The sequence below is a fragment of the Nothoprocta perdicaria genome, unplaced genomic scaffold, assembly GCF_003342845.1.
Source record: "Nothoprocta perdicaria isolate Ctin4 unplaced genomic scaffold, notPer1 scaffold_189, whole genome shotgun sequence".
NCBI classification, from domain to species: domain Eukaryota; kingdom Metazoa; phylum Chordata; class Aves; order Tinamiformes; family Tinamidae; genus Nothoprocta; species Nothoprocta perdicaria.
In genome coordinates, this window is record NW_020455082.1 from 1,001,578 (window position 1) to 1,017,875 (window position 16,298).

Below are 16,298 nucleotides of genomic sequence, written 5' to 3' on the forward strand. Positions count from 1 at the left end.
GCCGCACCTTGGGCCGCAGCTTCAGCTTGTAGATGGAGGGCACGCGGGCCGGCTTGCGCAGGCAGCGCCGCGGCTTCGGGGGGCTGCCGGGGGCCCCCGCGGGCTCCGTGTCCCCACGGTGCGCGGGCGGCGCGGCCGAGCTGCGCCCTGCGCTGCCCGGGGCTCCTGCCGTGCCGCCCGGAGCGGTTCGCGGGGCGCTCGGGGCCGCCCCGCTGCCCAGCTCCACGGGGCGCAGCGGCTGCCGGCCCCGTGCCAGCTCCGCCACGACGCTGCTGTAGCCGCGAGGCCCCCGGGCTGCCGCGCTGCCGCCTCGGGTGTCGCTCCGGCTGCTCCCCAAGGAGTTCGGCGGCTGGGCAGCACCCTCTGCGCTCCCCTCCACACCGGGGTTTCCCTTTGGAGGTTTTTGTTCCCGATTCCCTTTCAGACGGGCGTTCTCCTGAAGTGCCCGGAGGTTGGAGCGGATCTCGCGCTCCAGGCTGCGGAGCAGCGCCCGTTCCCGCGCCGGTTCCACTGGGCACCCCGGTGTGCCCTGGGGTCTACCGGCCGGGCAGCCTCGCGGAGCACCCCGGGCTCCCACCACCGCACAGCATCCAGGCAGCAAATGGGCCGGGGGGGGCGGGGGGCGCCCGGGGGCTTTGCCAGGGGCCCTGGTGCTGCTCTCGGGTCGGCTCGTGTGGCTGGGGGGCTGCAGGGGTGACGCTGGCCGCCCCCGTCCCGGGGCTCCCGGGCTCCCTCGCAGGAGGTTTTCCCGGCTGGGGGCTGGGCTGCGGGTGTCCTGCCATGGGGATGGGGGCCGCGCTGCGCTGGGGCTGGGGGCTCTGCTGGCAGCCCCCGTGGGGGGCTTGCACCCCCCTTCCCAAGGCCGGGTGCTTTTTGCCATGGGGTTCCTCAGGTTCCCCTCTGCCCGCTTCCCGCTTGGCACATCCAGACCCCCAGCACCATCGTCCCTGCTGGGGACCAGCCGGGATGGCGTGGGCGCTCGCTGCATCTCCTGCGTCCTGCAAGGAGGCCAAAAGGGGATGAAAGACCGCGAGGATGCGCCTGGCGCTGCCCGCCCTGCCCGGAGCACCTACCTGCCCGGGAGGGCCCTGCGGGGCTCCGACGGCTCCCGGTGAGCGCTGGGCACCGGCGTCCTGCCCGCACGCTCGGGAGAGGGGGACGAGCGGGGCCGGTGGCCGGCGGCCCGGCCGGGGGGCACGTAGGTGCCCCACGCCACGGGGGGCAGCGGGCTCTGCGCCCGGCTCACCAGCAAGGCGGGCTGGGCCCGGCCGGGCCCCGGCGCCGGCGGGCAGAGCAGGACCTCGTGCTGCACTTGCGGCTGGGCACTGCCAGCCCTCGAGGCCTGTTTGTGAGCTGAGGGGACGGGGGGCTCAGTGCCCGCACGGAGCATCCGGCATCTCCAGAGCCCTCCCCTGCGGCAGCTTCCCAGCCCATCCACGGATAAGCCCAAGGCTGCATGTGTGGGAGGAACCCCGTGCGTCCCCGGCACCGCGACCGCCCGCAGCCCCCGCCGTGTCCCCGCTTTGGGCCATGCAAGAGGGGCCACCGGCCGTGCCCATCCGGCCGCCCCTTCCCCGAGGCTGCCGGGACCTCTAGTGGCCGCGGGGGCTCTGGGGGCACTCACAGAGCGAGGTGCAGCGGCACGGGTCGTGCTTGTCCAGGTAGTGCTCCAGCGTGTCCCAGCCGCCGCCGACGCGCACCATGACGTGGCTGCGCAGGATCTGCGAGGAGCCGTGAGGCGCCCACAGAGCGGGCACCCTGCCAGGCCCCACAGCGGGACGGGGCTCCCGCCGCCCGCTCAGCCCCGGCTCTGCCCTGCCCGGCGGGCAGGGATCGGCTGGTGCCTGTGGGTGCCTGTGTGCACGCAAAGGGGCCGGCAGGCACGAGGGAAATGGGGCTCACCCGGACGAAGATGAGCGTGCTGGAGTCCCCCACGCGGTATTTCCCCTCTGACATCTTGATCATGGGGAACTGCACGGGGCAGGTGCAGCGGCTCACCAGGCGCTGGACCTGCGGGCGCCGCAACACGTCCTCGCAGGGCTCCCCGCGGCCCCCACGGCTCCCTGGCTGCCCAGCACCTTCCTACCATCTGGTCCAGGTTCTGGAAGGCCTGGGGTCTCCGCGGGGGCCGGAGCAGCGGGGCCTCCCCCGGCGGCAGGTCCAGCTCCCGGCGCAGCTCCTCCTCGATCTCCTCCTCCATCTGTACGAGGGTCGGGGCGCTCATGCCGAAGCGGGACGCCCGCCGCGCCACCTCCAGCAGGCACAGCACAAAGTTCTTCTCGTTCTTCCTCAGCACCAGGTCCTCCGTCTCGAACATCAGGACCTCTGGGCAGGGAAGGAGGGAAGGGCAGCAAAGTTGATGCTTCACGGCACCCCCAATTCCTGCAATTCCATGGGTGGCCTGGGGACAAATCCCATCGTGCCCAGCCCATAGCAGCGACCATAGTCCTCCCGGGATGACCACACGTGGTGAGGGAGCAGGTCCTTTCTTGGTGCACGATGATGCCCCGCTGGCCTTAAGCCCTGGCAGTGGCATACGAGCACATGCCCTTTGCATTTCCCCTTCCACAGCACATTTTTGCACCCGAGCAAACACAATTGCTGCCAGGTGGCTGGTGCGCACAGCGGCGGGGAATAAAACGGGGAATAAAAAGAAAAAACACTTGGATAAGGCCCAGATTAGGCAGAGAGGAATTGCACACCGGACATGGGGACGAGCGGGAGCCTGGCTCTCACCTTTAATCCCCATCTCCTTCCGGCACCAACGGATGAAGTTGGAGACGTTGTCCCTGGCCTGGAAGGTGCCCGGCTGGGCGGCGGGGTTGCAGGTGACGCCGGCGGCGGGCAGGCGGAGGCAGCGGGCGCGCTCGGGGCGGGCGCGCGCCAGCTCGGCGGCCGCGCGCGTCACGTTGTTGGCGTGGGCGCAGAGCGCGGCGCCCGTCTCCAGCGCCGTCGCGAAGGTGCCCGCCTCGATGTCCAGCCCGTAGAGCTCCTTGAGCCACTCGGCCAGGTCCTCCTTCATGGCGTACAGGTACTGCTCGCTCGACTTGTAGGGGCGGATGCTCTGCTCCGCAGCGCCCGGGATCCCTGACATTTTCCCATAGGAGCCCGGACTTGGAAAGGACATAGAGGAGCTGGAGAGCTGGCACGTGGGCCCTCGCCCAGCCACCCCGCGATGCCGCCTTACCTGGTGCTGCCGCTGCCAAGCCCTTGTCCTTAAGCACAGTGACCTCCGCTAGGAGCAGCCCGGCACTCTGTCTGGATCCTGTGTGGGGACACGGTGTCCCCGAGCCCGGCACCCGCTCCTGTCCCCAGGCCCCATTCCCGCGGTGCCGGGGCCGGAGCAGCCAACCTGCTGGGAAGCAGGGGCAGCCCTTTGGCTTTTCCCAAGGGTTCAAGCTGAGCCGGAGGCAGCAGCTGGGAGAGGAAATGGCCCTCCTGGGCAGTGGGTGTTTTGTTTCCTTCCAAAGAGCTGCTCCCTTCTCCTTGGTGACAAGGGACTGGCTCCAAACACTTCTCTTTAACCCTTCAGCACCGGCTCCTCCTGCGTCTTCCTCCACTGCCTGCTCACGGGGCCGGATCCTCCTCCGAGTCCCTCTGCCGAAGCGGATCCTGGAGGGCACAGCCGCACCACAGGGCTGGAATGGGGTTTCTTGGGGTGCCCGGGCAGCACCGGGGCCCCCCAGCACCCTGTCAGGTCCAGGCGCTCAGTGGCTCCCGCTTGGATCTGCCAGTGCTGTTTTGGGGGAGGACATGCGGGAATGCCAGCTATTCCCACCCGGCTAGGAATGCATGGCAGCCCTGGAGGAATTGCGCCTGGAGGCAGCCCAGGAGGACACAAAGACCCTTGTGCAGCTCCCTCTGCAGCCGGGCCACCCGGCAGGGCGCCCACCCAGCTCCTGGGTGCAAGTCTTCCATCCCAGGGGAAAGAAAGAAACGAACATTTCCCAGGGCACGGAGAAAACCTTGCTACGGATGGAGCAGGGAAGAGAGGCTCCATGCTTTCCTCACCATGGCCCTTAGACAGCTATTTTTAAAGCATCATTTTCCCCTTCCATTCAATCTGGAAAACAGCCTGTTCTGCAAGAAAGGTTGGGCTAACTCAGCAGGGTCCATTCTTGCCCCATATGCACCCATGAGCATCTTGCACACAGCCCTCCAAGAGACATGAAACTGGCCTAAAAGCAAAAAAAAAAAAAAAAAAAAAAAAAGCTAACAGAATTCTCAACACTGAATACACAAAGGACTTTTTATTTTATTTGTCATCAGGTCTCCAGACCTTTGGGGTTCATCATGGCCCATGGTGTGTTAGAACCACTCCTTGCAAAGCAAATCCAAGCGTCCCCAGCTCTTTGGCAGCACTGAACATCCCCTGAGCTTTTAAGGCGGGAGCAGCCACGCACCCCGTGTCTGTGCAGGACAGTCCGGCCACAGCCGTCCCAGAGAGCACAGAGCACCACTGGGATCCAGCCTCTGTCCTGTCCGAGAACCAGTTTGGGCTGTTGTCTTGTAGCACCGAAGCCCTGGTGACGGGCATGGCCCTGCCAGGGGCCAGGAAAGCTGCTCCCATTGGAAAGGGAGGGATGGTCTAGAGCTCAGCCAGGGCGGGACGGGGCTCTTCTCTCACCTCGAGCTCAGCTGCTCCCAAAATGAGGCCCAGGGCCAGCTGTGCCCATCACTGTCCCCTCCGGTGTCCCCCTTCTGGCGCCTCTGCCCTCCCCTTTGGCACACGACTTCCAGACGTGTGCCAAATCAAGGCAAGTTTTGTTCCATCCAAGTTTTGTTCCAGCCGTCCTGGACTGCCCTATTTGCTCCCTAGGGCCCAAGACCTGTCCATCTGTCCTGGTCACTCCCTCCTCCTCCTTTAAATCAGACTCAGACTGCAGCAGAGGGGCACAGGGTTCACACATGTTTTGACCCGTTTAGTTTCTTGCAGGGAGACAGCTGGAGTGAGGACAGGCACTTTGGGTACGAGAAAGGCTGTGGTGGGAGCACAGTCCTTATGAGACAGCAGAGAATCCCCAAGCTCATAAGAAAACCAAGTGTTGGCGAGCAGGCCGCCCTCGAGCACCAGCAGCAGGGTCTCCAGCCCCCCTCCAAAGCTGCTTCCCCCCCAAACCCTGCAGTCCTGTCCAGCCAGCGTGTCCCCACCCGCATCCCTGAGTGGGTGAGCTCCTATCTTGGACACGGAGACATCGTCTCCTCCCTCATATTTTTGTCCAAATGGCAATTTTGGCTTTAACCAGAAACATTCTCCTCCTCTCCCCATTGTCTAGAAACCACCCGAGCACCAACAGGAGCCCTGGTGGGACGATGCTCTGTGTGATCATGGGCAAACACCCAGAGAAGTGTCAATAAAACCCAACCCGCTCTGAAAGAAAGGCATAAAAAGTACTTTGAGAGTTCAAAAAAGTGACTGGGTCCATGGCCGCTGGGGTTAGGCCATTCTCCAGGATGTCTTCTGGAAATCTCTCCTCCCCCAAATCCTTGGCTCTGTCCAGCCAGCCTGGGCTGCAGGATGGGTCCTGCGCCTTGTGCTCCATCCGGATGCAGCTCTCCATGGAAGCAGCTCCACGTGGAGACCCAACGTGCCCACTCGTGTGCGGGGGAACCTGGTGACCACCACCAGCACCCAACGAGCCGGACACAGGAATCTGCGTCAAGGACCGCACGGGCTCGGAGGAGCTCAGAAGAGGACCTGCCCCCCGTTGGCGTCCCAGCAGCCCATCCAGGGCAGCTCTGTGGCCCACATGCCGGTGGCCACCACCTGCAGCTTGGCCTGGTCGAACTGCCAGTACTGGTGATCGCGGAAGAAGTAGAGGAAGCCGTCGCGGTGCCGCAGGGCGCCGGCGGTGCCGGCGGGCAGCCCGGCCCAGTCCCGCAGGCTCCGGGGGTAATAGGGCTCCACGTGCAGGCTCTCCTCGCTCACCACGAAGTACTTGGCCCCTTTGAAGAGCACGAGGTGCCGGAGCTGCTGGAAGTAGAGGGCCGTGTCGGGGTGGCGCGGGAGGCCGCCCGCGCTGCACTTCTGTGGAAAACCCGCCTCCAAGACGGAGCCTTTGTAGCGCCAGCAGCGGCCACCTGGGAAGAGCCGGAGAGAAGGGTGAGCGTCAGAGAACCATCGAGTCCTTAAGGTTGGAAGGGACCTTAGAGATCATCTAGTTCAACCCCCCCGCACACGCAGGGTCACCTAGAGCATGGGCATCGTGCCCAAGGAGGTCCCAGGGACCTGTAGGACTTCCCCACATAACTCCGGTGCTCAGCAGCCAGAGGACTCGAGCACAGGGCCAGCCTCACCGCTGGGGAGACACCTCTGTGCCATCCTGGCGCAGGTGACAAGCTCCATCCCCCCTGGCCACCCAGCTGCCACCAGCAAGGAGGGCATCCCCGGGGGGCTTCCCGACTGGCAGGAAACTGCCCCACAGCAAAAGCTGCCTGTGAGCAGCCACGAGCCGGCCCCACTGCTGCTCCGTGCGTGCCGGGCCGATGGAGAGGACAGGCTCTGCCCGAGGGACGTCCTGGCTCTCGGGGGACCAGCCCTGCTCCTCTCCTTGCGACACCTCCATGGTCCTGCTCAGCAGGCACCTCCATGGGTGCTCCACAGCATCCTTGCAGAGCATATAGCACAACCACAAGCCATGGGGACACACGGGCTCCGTGCGGCAGGAAGGGACATGACCACCAGTTCCTGCCCCTGTGCTGCAGCCCCAGCCCTGGCGGGCTGCCCTCAGGCCAGGACTAAGGGTCATCAGCCGCTGTGTGCTGGGCCCGAGCGCTGGGCTGTCCTGGCTGGGCTGACTCGTGGTGAGGTGGACACAAAGCCCCTTTCTGCTCGCCAGCGGTGCCCGCTCTGGATCCGCAGCGGGACGCAGCAGCCAGGACTGGTGGTAGAAGGGGGCTCCTGGCTCTGGACCAGCCACAGCAACAAAGCCCCATTCTGCCTGGCCAGCAAGGACGTCCAGGCAAAGCCAAGGCCGACCCGGAGCTGGGATGTCGCTCGGGCACGGAGCATCCCGGGCCAGCTGGCGAGCGGGATTCCCACTCCCTGCTCACCCCGGCAGTGGGCACGGCCACGGGCGCTCCACAGCACCCGGCAGCTCCCACAGGTCTCACGGAGCGGATGCATCTGATACTGCTCCTCAACAGAGGTGGGTGCTGCACTCACGGCCGCGGGGCGGGCTGCACCTCAGTACCTTTGAAGAAGTAGAACTTGCCGCTGAGCTGGGACCAGGCGGCGGCGTCGAGGGCGGCGGGGAGGCCAGGCCAGCGGCTGTGCAGGGGCTGCGGGTCGCTGGCGTTGCCGCTCGCCGGCACCAGCCAGTAGCGGCTGCCCTTGAAGATGTACAGGTTGTGGTCGGCATCTGTGCAAAGCAGAGGACAGGAGGTGAGAAACGCCAGCCCCACACCTGTGTGAGCAGTGCCGGGCTCCGGTGGAGGCCTCTGGTCTCAGCACCCCTTGTCTTCCTCCGCGTCAATGCCGCCCTGTCCCCAAGGTGATGGCAGCAGCATGGGAGCACGAGCGGAGCTGCAAGCCGGGGACTGCTGCCTTTCTGCCTATGGATCGTGTCAGCAATGAGGCGCGGAGCAGAAGCAGGTGGTGGGGACAGGAACACACATTGTGTGAGAGGGCCATGGTACCAAAACACCTACCAGCTGTTATGGCATCGAAGAAGGAGTGGCAGTAATAGGCACTGAGGCTCCTCTGCTGCCGTTCCCCATCGGAAAGGTCCATGCTCCAGTCCTGGAAGTGAGTGAACACCTTTCCGGGGAGCTGGATGGCTGAGCCCTTGGATGGCTTCCCTTGGACAGAGCAAGGAGCAGTGAGACACAGAGGAGGGCATGGAAACGGCTTCCCCAAAGCACCGGCTGAACACAGAGCTGGTGCCTCAGCAAAGGGTACCCAACACTCGATCCACTGTCCAGCTTCCATCCCCTCTGCAAGGCAGTGGGCAAAGACTTCTCGGTACCCTGCAAGCCCCAGGACTGGTGCTCCCCAGCTTGCAAACAGGCTTGGAACCCGATACCCATCAACATTCCCACCACGTCCTCTCTCCAACCCGTGGAGAGAGGCAACCTGTCTCATTTTCCCACTCCTAGCTTGCACAGTCATCCCCCTTGCCGAGCTCGATCCCTCCCTGCTTTCCACGTACGAGCTCCGGTGAGCGGAGCCGCAGGAGGCTCCGGGGAGGCCGCGCTCACCATACAGGTTCTGGATGGCCAAGACGTCGTCCCAGCTGAGGACAAAGTCCTTGCTGAGCTTCTTGTAGTAGGGAGACATGAGGGCGCTCTTGACGGGGGAGTGCTCCAGGCCCAGCGTGTGGCCGACCTCGTGGGCCACCACCACGAAGAGGTTGCGCCCCTTGCCGCTGCGCAGGGACCAGCGCTCGTCGCTGTCGAAATGGGCCTCGCCGCGGCGCGGGAAGAACGCGTGAGCCAGGGCTCCTCCTGGGGGCGAGAGCCGGTGAGGGGCCGCGCGCGGACCCTAACCCTGGCGACGGGCTCCGTGCAGCTCTGCCCTCCCGATCCCCCCATTCGGAGGGATGCTCGGCACCCCGGAGGCAGCTGCTCCCTGTGCATCACCTTCCCTGTATCCCCCCAAAGCTGCTTTTTCCCTAGGGCACCAGCCTGGCTTCAGGAATGGCCCCGACCCCACCAGCACGGTCACCGTTTGATGCTCCAGTGACCCCCCATGCAGCGAGGTCCCCACCAGCAGGCGGGCACAGGGGCTCCCAAGGCAGATACCCTCCGTGCGATGCCAAAACCGCAGCGCTACGTCCCCAACCCCGCAGCACCCCGGCCCTCCCGGCGCGAGCCCGTCGGGACAGACCGCCTTACGACGGCGAGCGCCCAGCACCTGGCCCGTCGAAGGCGTTGCTGAGCCCGTCGTTGTGGTCGCCGTGGAAGAAGGCGAGGCGGATGTCGGCGGCGCCGTCGCGCGCCTCCCAGAACACGAGCGCCGACACGTTGCTCCAGAGCTCGAAGGCAGCCCGCACGGCGGCGCGCAGCTCGCGCGGCGGCAGGTAGGGCGGCCGGTTCACCACGCGGTACGTGAGGTGCCGCTTGTGCCACTTGGCGCCTGCGCGGCGAAGGGCGGCTCAGCCCCGGTGCCCCGCGGCGCCTGCGTCTCCACGGACGGAGGTGCTGCGAGAAGCCCCGTCCCCAGCCTGCGCTGGCACAGGAACCGGCCCTTTGCCCCGCCGAGATCCTTACGGCATCCCAGCCCTGGCTTTTCTAGGGGATCCTCACTTTTTTTCTTTCCTTTTTCCCTTTCTTTCTTCTGCAGGTGTAGTTTTAGCAGAGCAGATATTGAGCTAAGACAAGGAAATCAGGCCAGCTCCCTGTGGACGGCTGATCATTTTCTCAGATTTTAAAGGCGCTCTGAGTGTTTCTGCCTGCAGATGTTCCTGCCCCGGAGCCCAGACACCCCCGCAGGGAGAAACCAGCCCTTTCTAGAGCACCATCCCACCCATGCTGAAGATCTTGCTGGCTGTGTTTTCCTGGAAAGCCGTGTCCTTTCGGGGGTGACCCATCCCCAGTGCCACAGGGAGCAGGGATGCCCAAGGGCACGAGGCCTCAAGAGGGCCATAAACCCTGGCCCTGCAGCCCCTCTCCCCTCCGGAGCCCCCAGCAGCTGCAGGAGCCGGCGCCACATCCGCCCGGGGGGCGCGGACCAGCGGGATGGGCGGGAGCCGGTGCCGAGGTCGGCGGGGGAGGCCGGGACCTCTGGCCGCTCCGCACCCGCCTCTGCCCTGCACCAGATGTGCCCGGCACAGCCCGGACCCCTCCGGCTCCCGCTCGGCCCCGGCCGCGCTGCTCCTGCCTTGCTGGGTGGTAAATCAGACACCGCACGGGCACGGCTGGCAGCCCCGGCCTCCCACTGAGGCAATTCAACAGCTTTGGAAACATAAAGATGGGTGAGAAATTCCTCATTCCTCGTGGGAGGGCACAGCGGGCGCTGCTCAGCCTCACTGGACTCACAGGACGCCAGCCCGTGCCAGCCCGTCTGGGTGCCGGACACGTCGCAACGGGAGGTGACGGCCGCACGGCCGCCGATCCCGGCAGCACTGCAGCAGCGGGGGATAACAAAGCGCTTTGCTGGTTCAGCTGCAGCCGCTTCCTGCTCGCGGCAGGATAAACAGCGCGCTTAGCACAGAGCCCACGGCTTTCCCGGCCGAGCCGGTGGCACGGGACGCTGCAGCCCTCGCCCTTCCCTCCCATGGGAGCAGGGAGCGGTGACCCCTGCCTTGCCAACGCGCTGTGGGGGATGCGGCAGGGCTGGAGAGGGGCCGGGCTTGGAGCCCAGCGCAAGGCGCTGGCTGCAGCGGGGCTGCTGTGTGCGCTGCCTGGGAAGGAAGCCGAGCAGGCCGGGGGCGCGCAGGCCGTCCCCAGCGTCCCTCCCCAGCCCTGCTGTCTGGCGTGACGATGCGCAGAGCCCTCGCTCCGTCTCGCCCTCGTTTTTCCCACGTCCCCGGCGCCGCCGGTCACGGCTCTCAAGGAAGCGCGTGGCCCCTGCGCGAGCTCCGCGGGCAGCTCCCGGGGGCCCGTCCTGCACAGCCAGGAGCAGGCGGCGGGGCTGGCAGCACTGAAACTCTCTGCACAGGGGGCAATGCGCCTTTGGGCCCAAGCCCAGACCCGACCTTGCTGCATCCTCGTGCAGAGCAGCGGGATGTGAAGCCACCACGGTGGCAGTGCTGACCTGCTGGCCACAGCACCTGCTCTCTGCTCCCAACGGGAAGCATGAACCAACAACACCAAAAAAAAGCTGCAGTTCCCAGAAAACATGTGGAGCGCCCCAAACCCGGCGCCCTGCCCTGTGTCCCGGCACTGCGAGGGATGCCCGGCCGCGGCGCTCACCGTGCGGGCTGTAGCGCTTCCACCGCCGCCCGCGGCGGGCCCAGGCGTCCTGGCTGTGCCCGTCGCCCGTGCCGCAGCGGGGCCGGCCCATCTGCTGCAGCGTGGGGGCGTCCAGCCGCCCGCTGGGCGCGAGGTGGCTCGCACGCTGGAACTCCCTGCAGGAGAAAGCGGGAGATGCTCGCGCCGTCCCGGCAGGAGCTGCCCCGTCCCGGTGGCGTTCCCGAGCTTCGCTCCACCACAAGCGCTGCCTCCCATCCTGCCATGTGGCTGCTGCATCCCAGCGTGCGGGAAAGGGGGAAATCTCCCTGTGGAGTATGTCAGGGCATTGGGGAGCTCCCGTGAGACCATCCCAGCAGGAGAGCGATTCCTGCACAGAGCAGCCTCCCGAGCCCGCCTGGCGCACCAGGCACATCCAGCCGATCCGTGCGCGGCTTCCCACTCTGGGTTGGGCTACCTCCCCATGCTGCCCCTCCCCTGGGGGATGCTCCAATCTCCGGACAAGGCACCCAGTTGCATCCTGACAGGAGTGACCTGCGATGGGACCCGCTGTGTGCAGTCCGGGCAGCCAGACCATCATCCCAGTCCCTCCGCAGCAATCCATCCTGGTGCTCCCTGCGCGCGGCCACACACCAGGCCATAAAAGGCAGATAGAGCAGTGGGGCCAAGGCAGCGGGTACCTCAGGGCTGCTCTGAACGCCTCCGGGCCGGGCTGGCCGTGCCGCAGCGCTCCCAGGTAGCCGTATTTCTGCAGGAACCGCTGCAAGAGAGAGGAGAGGACCTGGCTCAGAGCATGGCCGGCACGCGGGCCGCTCGCCCGTCCTGCTGCAGCCCCGAGCTTGCCCCAGCTGCAGCTCAAAGCAAACAAATAGCTGCCCTCCACCCCAGCTGCCCCCAGCCCTCGGAGACAGCAGCATTCCTGGGAATGCTGCACACTGCCTCCCTACCCCACTGGGAATGTTTTCAGGAGACCATGTTGCGGGGACAGAGGCAGCAGCGTTGAACCACCCTGTGCATGTGGCTGCTCTGCTGCAGGACACCCTGGCTGATGCCGCCCGGAAAACCCGGCGTTCCTAAAGCAGCTCCTTGGGAAGGGGCTGTGAGTGGGCAGGGAGAGGAAGGGGATCCGCTTTTGTGCTGTGCTGCCCCACGGATTTTGTGCTGCTCTGACTTGTTCCCGGTGCTGTCCTGCACCAGCCCCGCTCCCCCAGACACTCCCTTTCCTTATCAGCACTTGAGCTCTGATTCCTCCAGGAAATATGCCCAGACGCGGAAAAAACAACAGAGAGACTAGAGATCTCAGCACCACAAAGACCAGACTCCGCCAGCAGAAGCGCCGTCCCCCGCGGGGACTCGGAGCGCTGGGCAGAGCGAGCAGAGGGCGCCTGGCCCTGTCTCTGCTGCTGTGTTTTTGCAGCGTTCCCTCGAGAACTAGAAAATCACAAACGACATATATGGGTACGCCGCGATAATCCCCAAGCATTACCTCACTGCAGACAAATGCAAGCTCTGAAGCACCCAAACAGCAAGTCTGGGGTCTCAAAAGCTTAAAGAAGTTGAGACTTCTTTTTTTCCCAGCACTTTTCCTTGATACTCAGCCTCTAAGCGTAGCAGTTTTAAAACACTCCATCATCTGTGACCTAACACAACCTCATTCTTGAAATAAGACAATGAATGTGTTTTCCCCACCAGGATCTCACTGATGCCTGAAAATCTGTGTGGGTAAGAGAGGGTGCATGGCACAAAAACAATCCCTATGGCAGAGCTGCTCCACGGTGCACCCAGGGCCCTGGGACCATCCATTGGGTTCCTCTAGCTCTGCACGCCAGGCCAAGGCAGGCACGCAGGTCACCTTTGCTTTCTAAGGAGTTTTGTGTTCAGCTTTCTATGCACCAGCATAGCTGCAAGAGCAGCAGGGGATTTTTATTGCATTCCCTGGAACTGCATTCCCTGGAACTGCTGCCACCAACATCTGGCCCCCAGGTATGAGAGGTGCGCGGGCTCGAGCTGCACCCTGACCGCTCGCTCTGCTTGCTGCTGGTGCTGGAGATGGAGAGAAGGGCAACAGGGCCCTTCCTTGGCACCAGGAATTCCTCGGGCAGCAGGGAACACAAGCAGCCCTGGAGCATGGTGCAATCGGGAGCACGCTGCTCCTGGAGGAGCTGCCTCCTGGTGCCGGGGTCTCCGCCGGGAACACGGGGCCCTTCCCGTCCTGGGGCTCTGGCAGGGAGCTGCCGAGGGCTCCGCAGGGAGGCAGGGTGAGGAAACACCTTGCCCTGGAGCGCAGGCACACGGGTGGAAGGCAGCCAAGCGCTCACACAATGCGGCCGTCTCCTCCGGAGGAGACGGGACAACAACAGGCCCCAGACAGGAGCCCTGCGTCCTGCCCCGCAGCCGCTCGCCTTTCTGGCCCGGTTCCATGGTCCCAGCTTCAGCAGTGGATGGGCCCCTTCCCTCGGCCGAGCGAGCATGGCCCACGGCCCCTCCGCTCCCCTGTGCACCCTCTGTGTTTCCTGCTCTGCCCTGCCCGCACTCGCGGCCCTTCAGCACAGCCCCACGGCTCAGCTCGGCGCGTGCACACCGGGGCAGACACTGAGCCCTCCCAGGCCCCTCTCACCACCCCTTGGGCTCGTCCTCCTGCACTGGGTGGATTCAGAGAGCTCCAGCTCGCTCCTCTGCTTGGCCGGGAGCGATGCTGCAGAGCAGGGTGATAAACATCGCGGCCCTTGAACAAGAGCAGGGGACCCCGGGGCCGGCACCCACCGCGCTTGGTGCACGACCTGCCCCCAGGGCAGGCAGCTGCTCGGGTTGCTTTAGCATGGAATAAAGGTCTAGATCTCATCAGCGGGGGCTGCATTTCATTCCTGCCTTTCCCTAGCCCAGGCTTCCTCGCCCTCCTCCTCCTCCTCTTCTCAGGTTTCATCCCCCTAGCGCCTTCAGGCAGCTCTGACACCAGGCGCAGCTGCAGGAACAGCGGGTCCCGGGGCTGCCCCCGCAGATCCGGCCCCGCAGATCCAGCCCCACGGCTGCTCCGTCCACCTCCCCCCGGGAGCACCCAAGTGACTCAGCAGGACCCCAGGCAGCACATCCAGCACCCCGCGTTAATACCAGCTCCATCAAACAGCCCATGCGGACACCACAGCATCTCTTAGCAGGCACGACTAGAGCTCAGGGTCGATATTAAACACGAGCTCTTGGTTATCCAAGGTGGAAAGAGGGCCTCAGAGATCAGATGCCACCAGAACCTCATGCAAGGAGGAAGGGCAGGAGAACAACAAGAACAACAAACAGGAACGAGAAAATCTCTGTCATTTAACCCCACTCTCCATCTCCACACTCTGCTTCCTTCAAACTTCTCACTAATTTTTCCTCCTGCCACAAGAGACCTGTGGCAAATCACTTATCTGGTCCTTTATCCTCAGCACCAGAAGCCCTTGACACTACAGACACGGGCCACCAGCTCCGGGTCACAAACCTGAGCAAGTTCAGGTGCTGCCACGTAGCTGACTTTGCTCTGAGCTACAAGCCACGGAGCATCTACCTCCTATCTGCAGTCTGCAGATAACAACACAAACGTTTCAAATTAAAGTTCCCAACTTTCCTCTTTTCTTTTCTGCTTGTTTTTGTAGCTGTGATCATTACAAATGCAGTGAAAGCAAAGGCAGAGGCCAGGAAAATAACACAGCTAGGCATTTTCTCAGACTCTCACATCTAAGTTTACACAACCCATTGTTGCTAAGTTTGGCTATATTAAAAGCAACGAAAAAAAAAATAAAAGCTTTAAAAGCAAAGACTGGCAGCGGTTTTCCCAAAGCCACAAGTAACGAGAACCATTTGAAGTTTTACAAGAATTTCAGCTTCCACTTTAAAGAAAAATCAGTTGTTCGGTTTAGTTGTTTAGTTGGACAAACTTTCCCATCCTAGTCTCCAACATTTATGTTCCCAGAGTCCCTGGAAAGGGCAAGACTGGGGGGAACTGAGACAGCGACATGAAAGCCATTTGCTCAGCGCCCTTCCTGGGATCTGCGAAGATCTGCTGGGATCCCGGGACCTGCTTCAAAGCTTCAAGGGGAAAAGTCCTTGGAAGTGACAAGTGAGGAACCCCAGAGCAGCACCATTTAAAGCTCTCTGCCCTCATAGCAGTGTCTTCCTTAAAACTACTTTAAACTATTGATTTTCTGCACATTAAATACTTGGTGGGTCATTTTTACATCTCCCCAGGTGATATGAGAGGCCTGGCGGGGTCTGTGTCCACAGGGACAAGCACATCCATAAAATACCTCTTTGGAGGAGCCAAGCAGCACCTCCCAGCACAAGCAGCTTACGCATTAAAACAAGTCTGTAAGCATTTATGTACACTTCTCATCTTAAAGCATGTGAGAAATCCCAACTAATCCACCGGGGCTTGCTAGGGTTTTAAAATCAAGCGTCTCTGCAAATGTACATTGGATCAACGCCTAACCAAGGGAAAGCTCAAATCCCTAAGGACAACCCCTGTCCACCGGCCAAGCCTCACACCTTGTGCTCCCAAAGCAAATGGGAACTGGTGACAACAGTACAGGGGCTGGCAGGAGAGACACCACGGCAATGGCCCCAGGGAAAGGTGGGGGAGAGGAAGGACAGGCTTTTGTCCCATCTAAACAACCGGGAGATGGGAAAACTTCCTAATGCATTCCTTTGGTTGTTGCATTTCTAATGCACCCCTTCCTTTTAGGAGGGTTTGTGAGCAGATGTGCAGCGACAGGCACCTCCACTGCAGCGTGCATGGGCTCACACCTACCGCCCTGCATGCACCCCTGCGGCGCTGCAGACACCAACCTATAGCTATAGGCACCCTGAGGCCATGCCCGCAGCCACAGCTCCCGCACAACGGATCAATGGATATTGAGCTCTGCAGTTAGGTTTGGAAATCGATAGGCACGATATCTTGCTGCTATGGAGAGTCATGGATGCCTCCCGGGAGTCAAACTTCTGGCAGCCAAAGTGGGAGATGCCACCAGGCACTGCCAGCACAGGCGCGGTATCGTGACAGTGGGCACCCCTGTGCACACACGAACACCGGTGCACACATCAACACACACACACACCAATACCCGTGCACACACACAAACACCATTGCACACATTAACACCCCTGTGCACACACACACCCCCGTGCACACACACACCCGTGCACACACACACACACCCGTGCACACACACCCGTGCACACACACACACACCCGTGCACACACACCCCGTGCACACACACCCGTGCACACGCACACCCCGTGCACACACACACACACGCACACACACCCGTGCACACGCACACCCCGTGCACACACACACACACGCACACCCGTGCACACGCACCCGTGCACACACACACACACATGCACCCCCGTGCACACAAGCCCCGCGCCCGTTCCTACCTCCGCCTCCCGCCGCTCGCGGGCGGCCGGTCCG

The 16,298-nt window shown here is 63.2% G+C and overlaps 2 protein-coding genes across 2 annotated transcripts in view; both read right to left on the minus strand.

The window, feature by feature from the left end:
• Window positions 1-3,094, minus strand: part of GAS2L2 (growth arrest specific 2 like 2) — a 4,515-nt gene extending 1,421 nt beyond the window's left edge. The window contains exons 1-6 of the mRNA XM_026036972.1: window positions 2,737-3,094; window positions 2,087-2,325; window positions 1,903-2,010; window positions 1,625-1,721; window positions 1,074-1,353; window positions 8-536 (exon numbers count right to left, since the gene is read on the minus strand). Of these exons, the coding sequence (XP_025892757.1) occupies window positions 8-536; window positions 1,074-1,353; window positions 1,625-1,721; window positions 1,903-2,010; window positions 2,087-2,325; window positions 2,737-3,094 (1,611 nt within the window). The remainder of the gene's footprint in view (window positions 1-7; window positions 537-1,073; window positions 1,354-1,624; window positions 1,722-1,902; window positions 2,011-2,086; window positions 2,326-2,736) is intronic.
• Window positions 3,095-5,640: 2,546 nt separating this feature from the next.
• Window positions 5,641-16,298, minus strand: part of MMP28 (matrix metallopeptidase 28) — an 11,496-nt gene continuing 838 nt past the window's right edge. Inside the window, exons 3-9 of the mRNA XM_026036973.1 lie at window positions 11,532-11,611; window positions 10,855-11,009; window positions 8,855-9,076; window positions 8,200-8,445; window positions 7,651-7,800; window positions 7,194-7,361; window positions 5,641-6,081 (exon numbers count right to left, since the gene is read on the minus strand). Of these exons, the coding sequence (XP_025892758.1) occupies window positions 5,687-6,081; window positions 7,194-7,361; window positions 7,651-7,800; window positions 8,200-8,445; window positions 8,855-9,076; window positions 10,855-11,009; window positions 11,532-11,611 (1,416 nt within the window). The 3' untranslated portion in view covers window positions 5,641-5,686. The remainder of the gene's footprint in view (window positions 6,082-7,193; window positions 7,362-7,650; window positions 7,801-8,199; window positions 8,446-8,854; window positions 9,077-10,854; window positions 11,010-11,531; window positions 11,612-16,298) is intronic.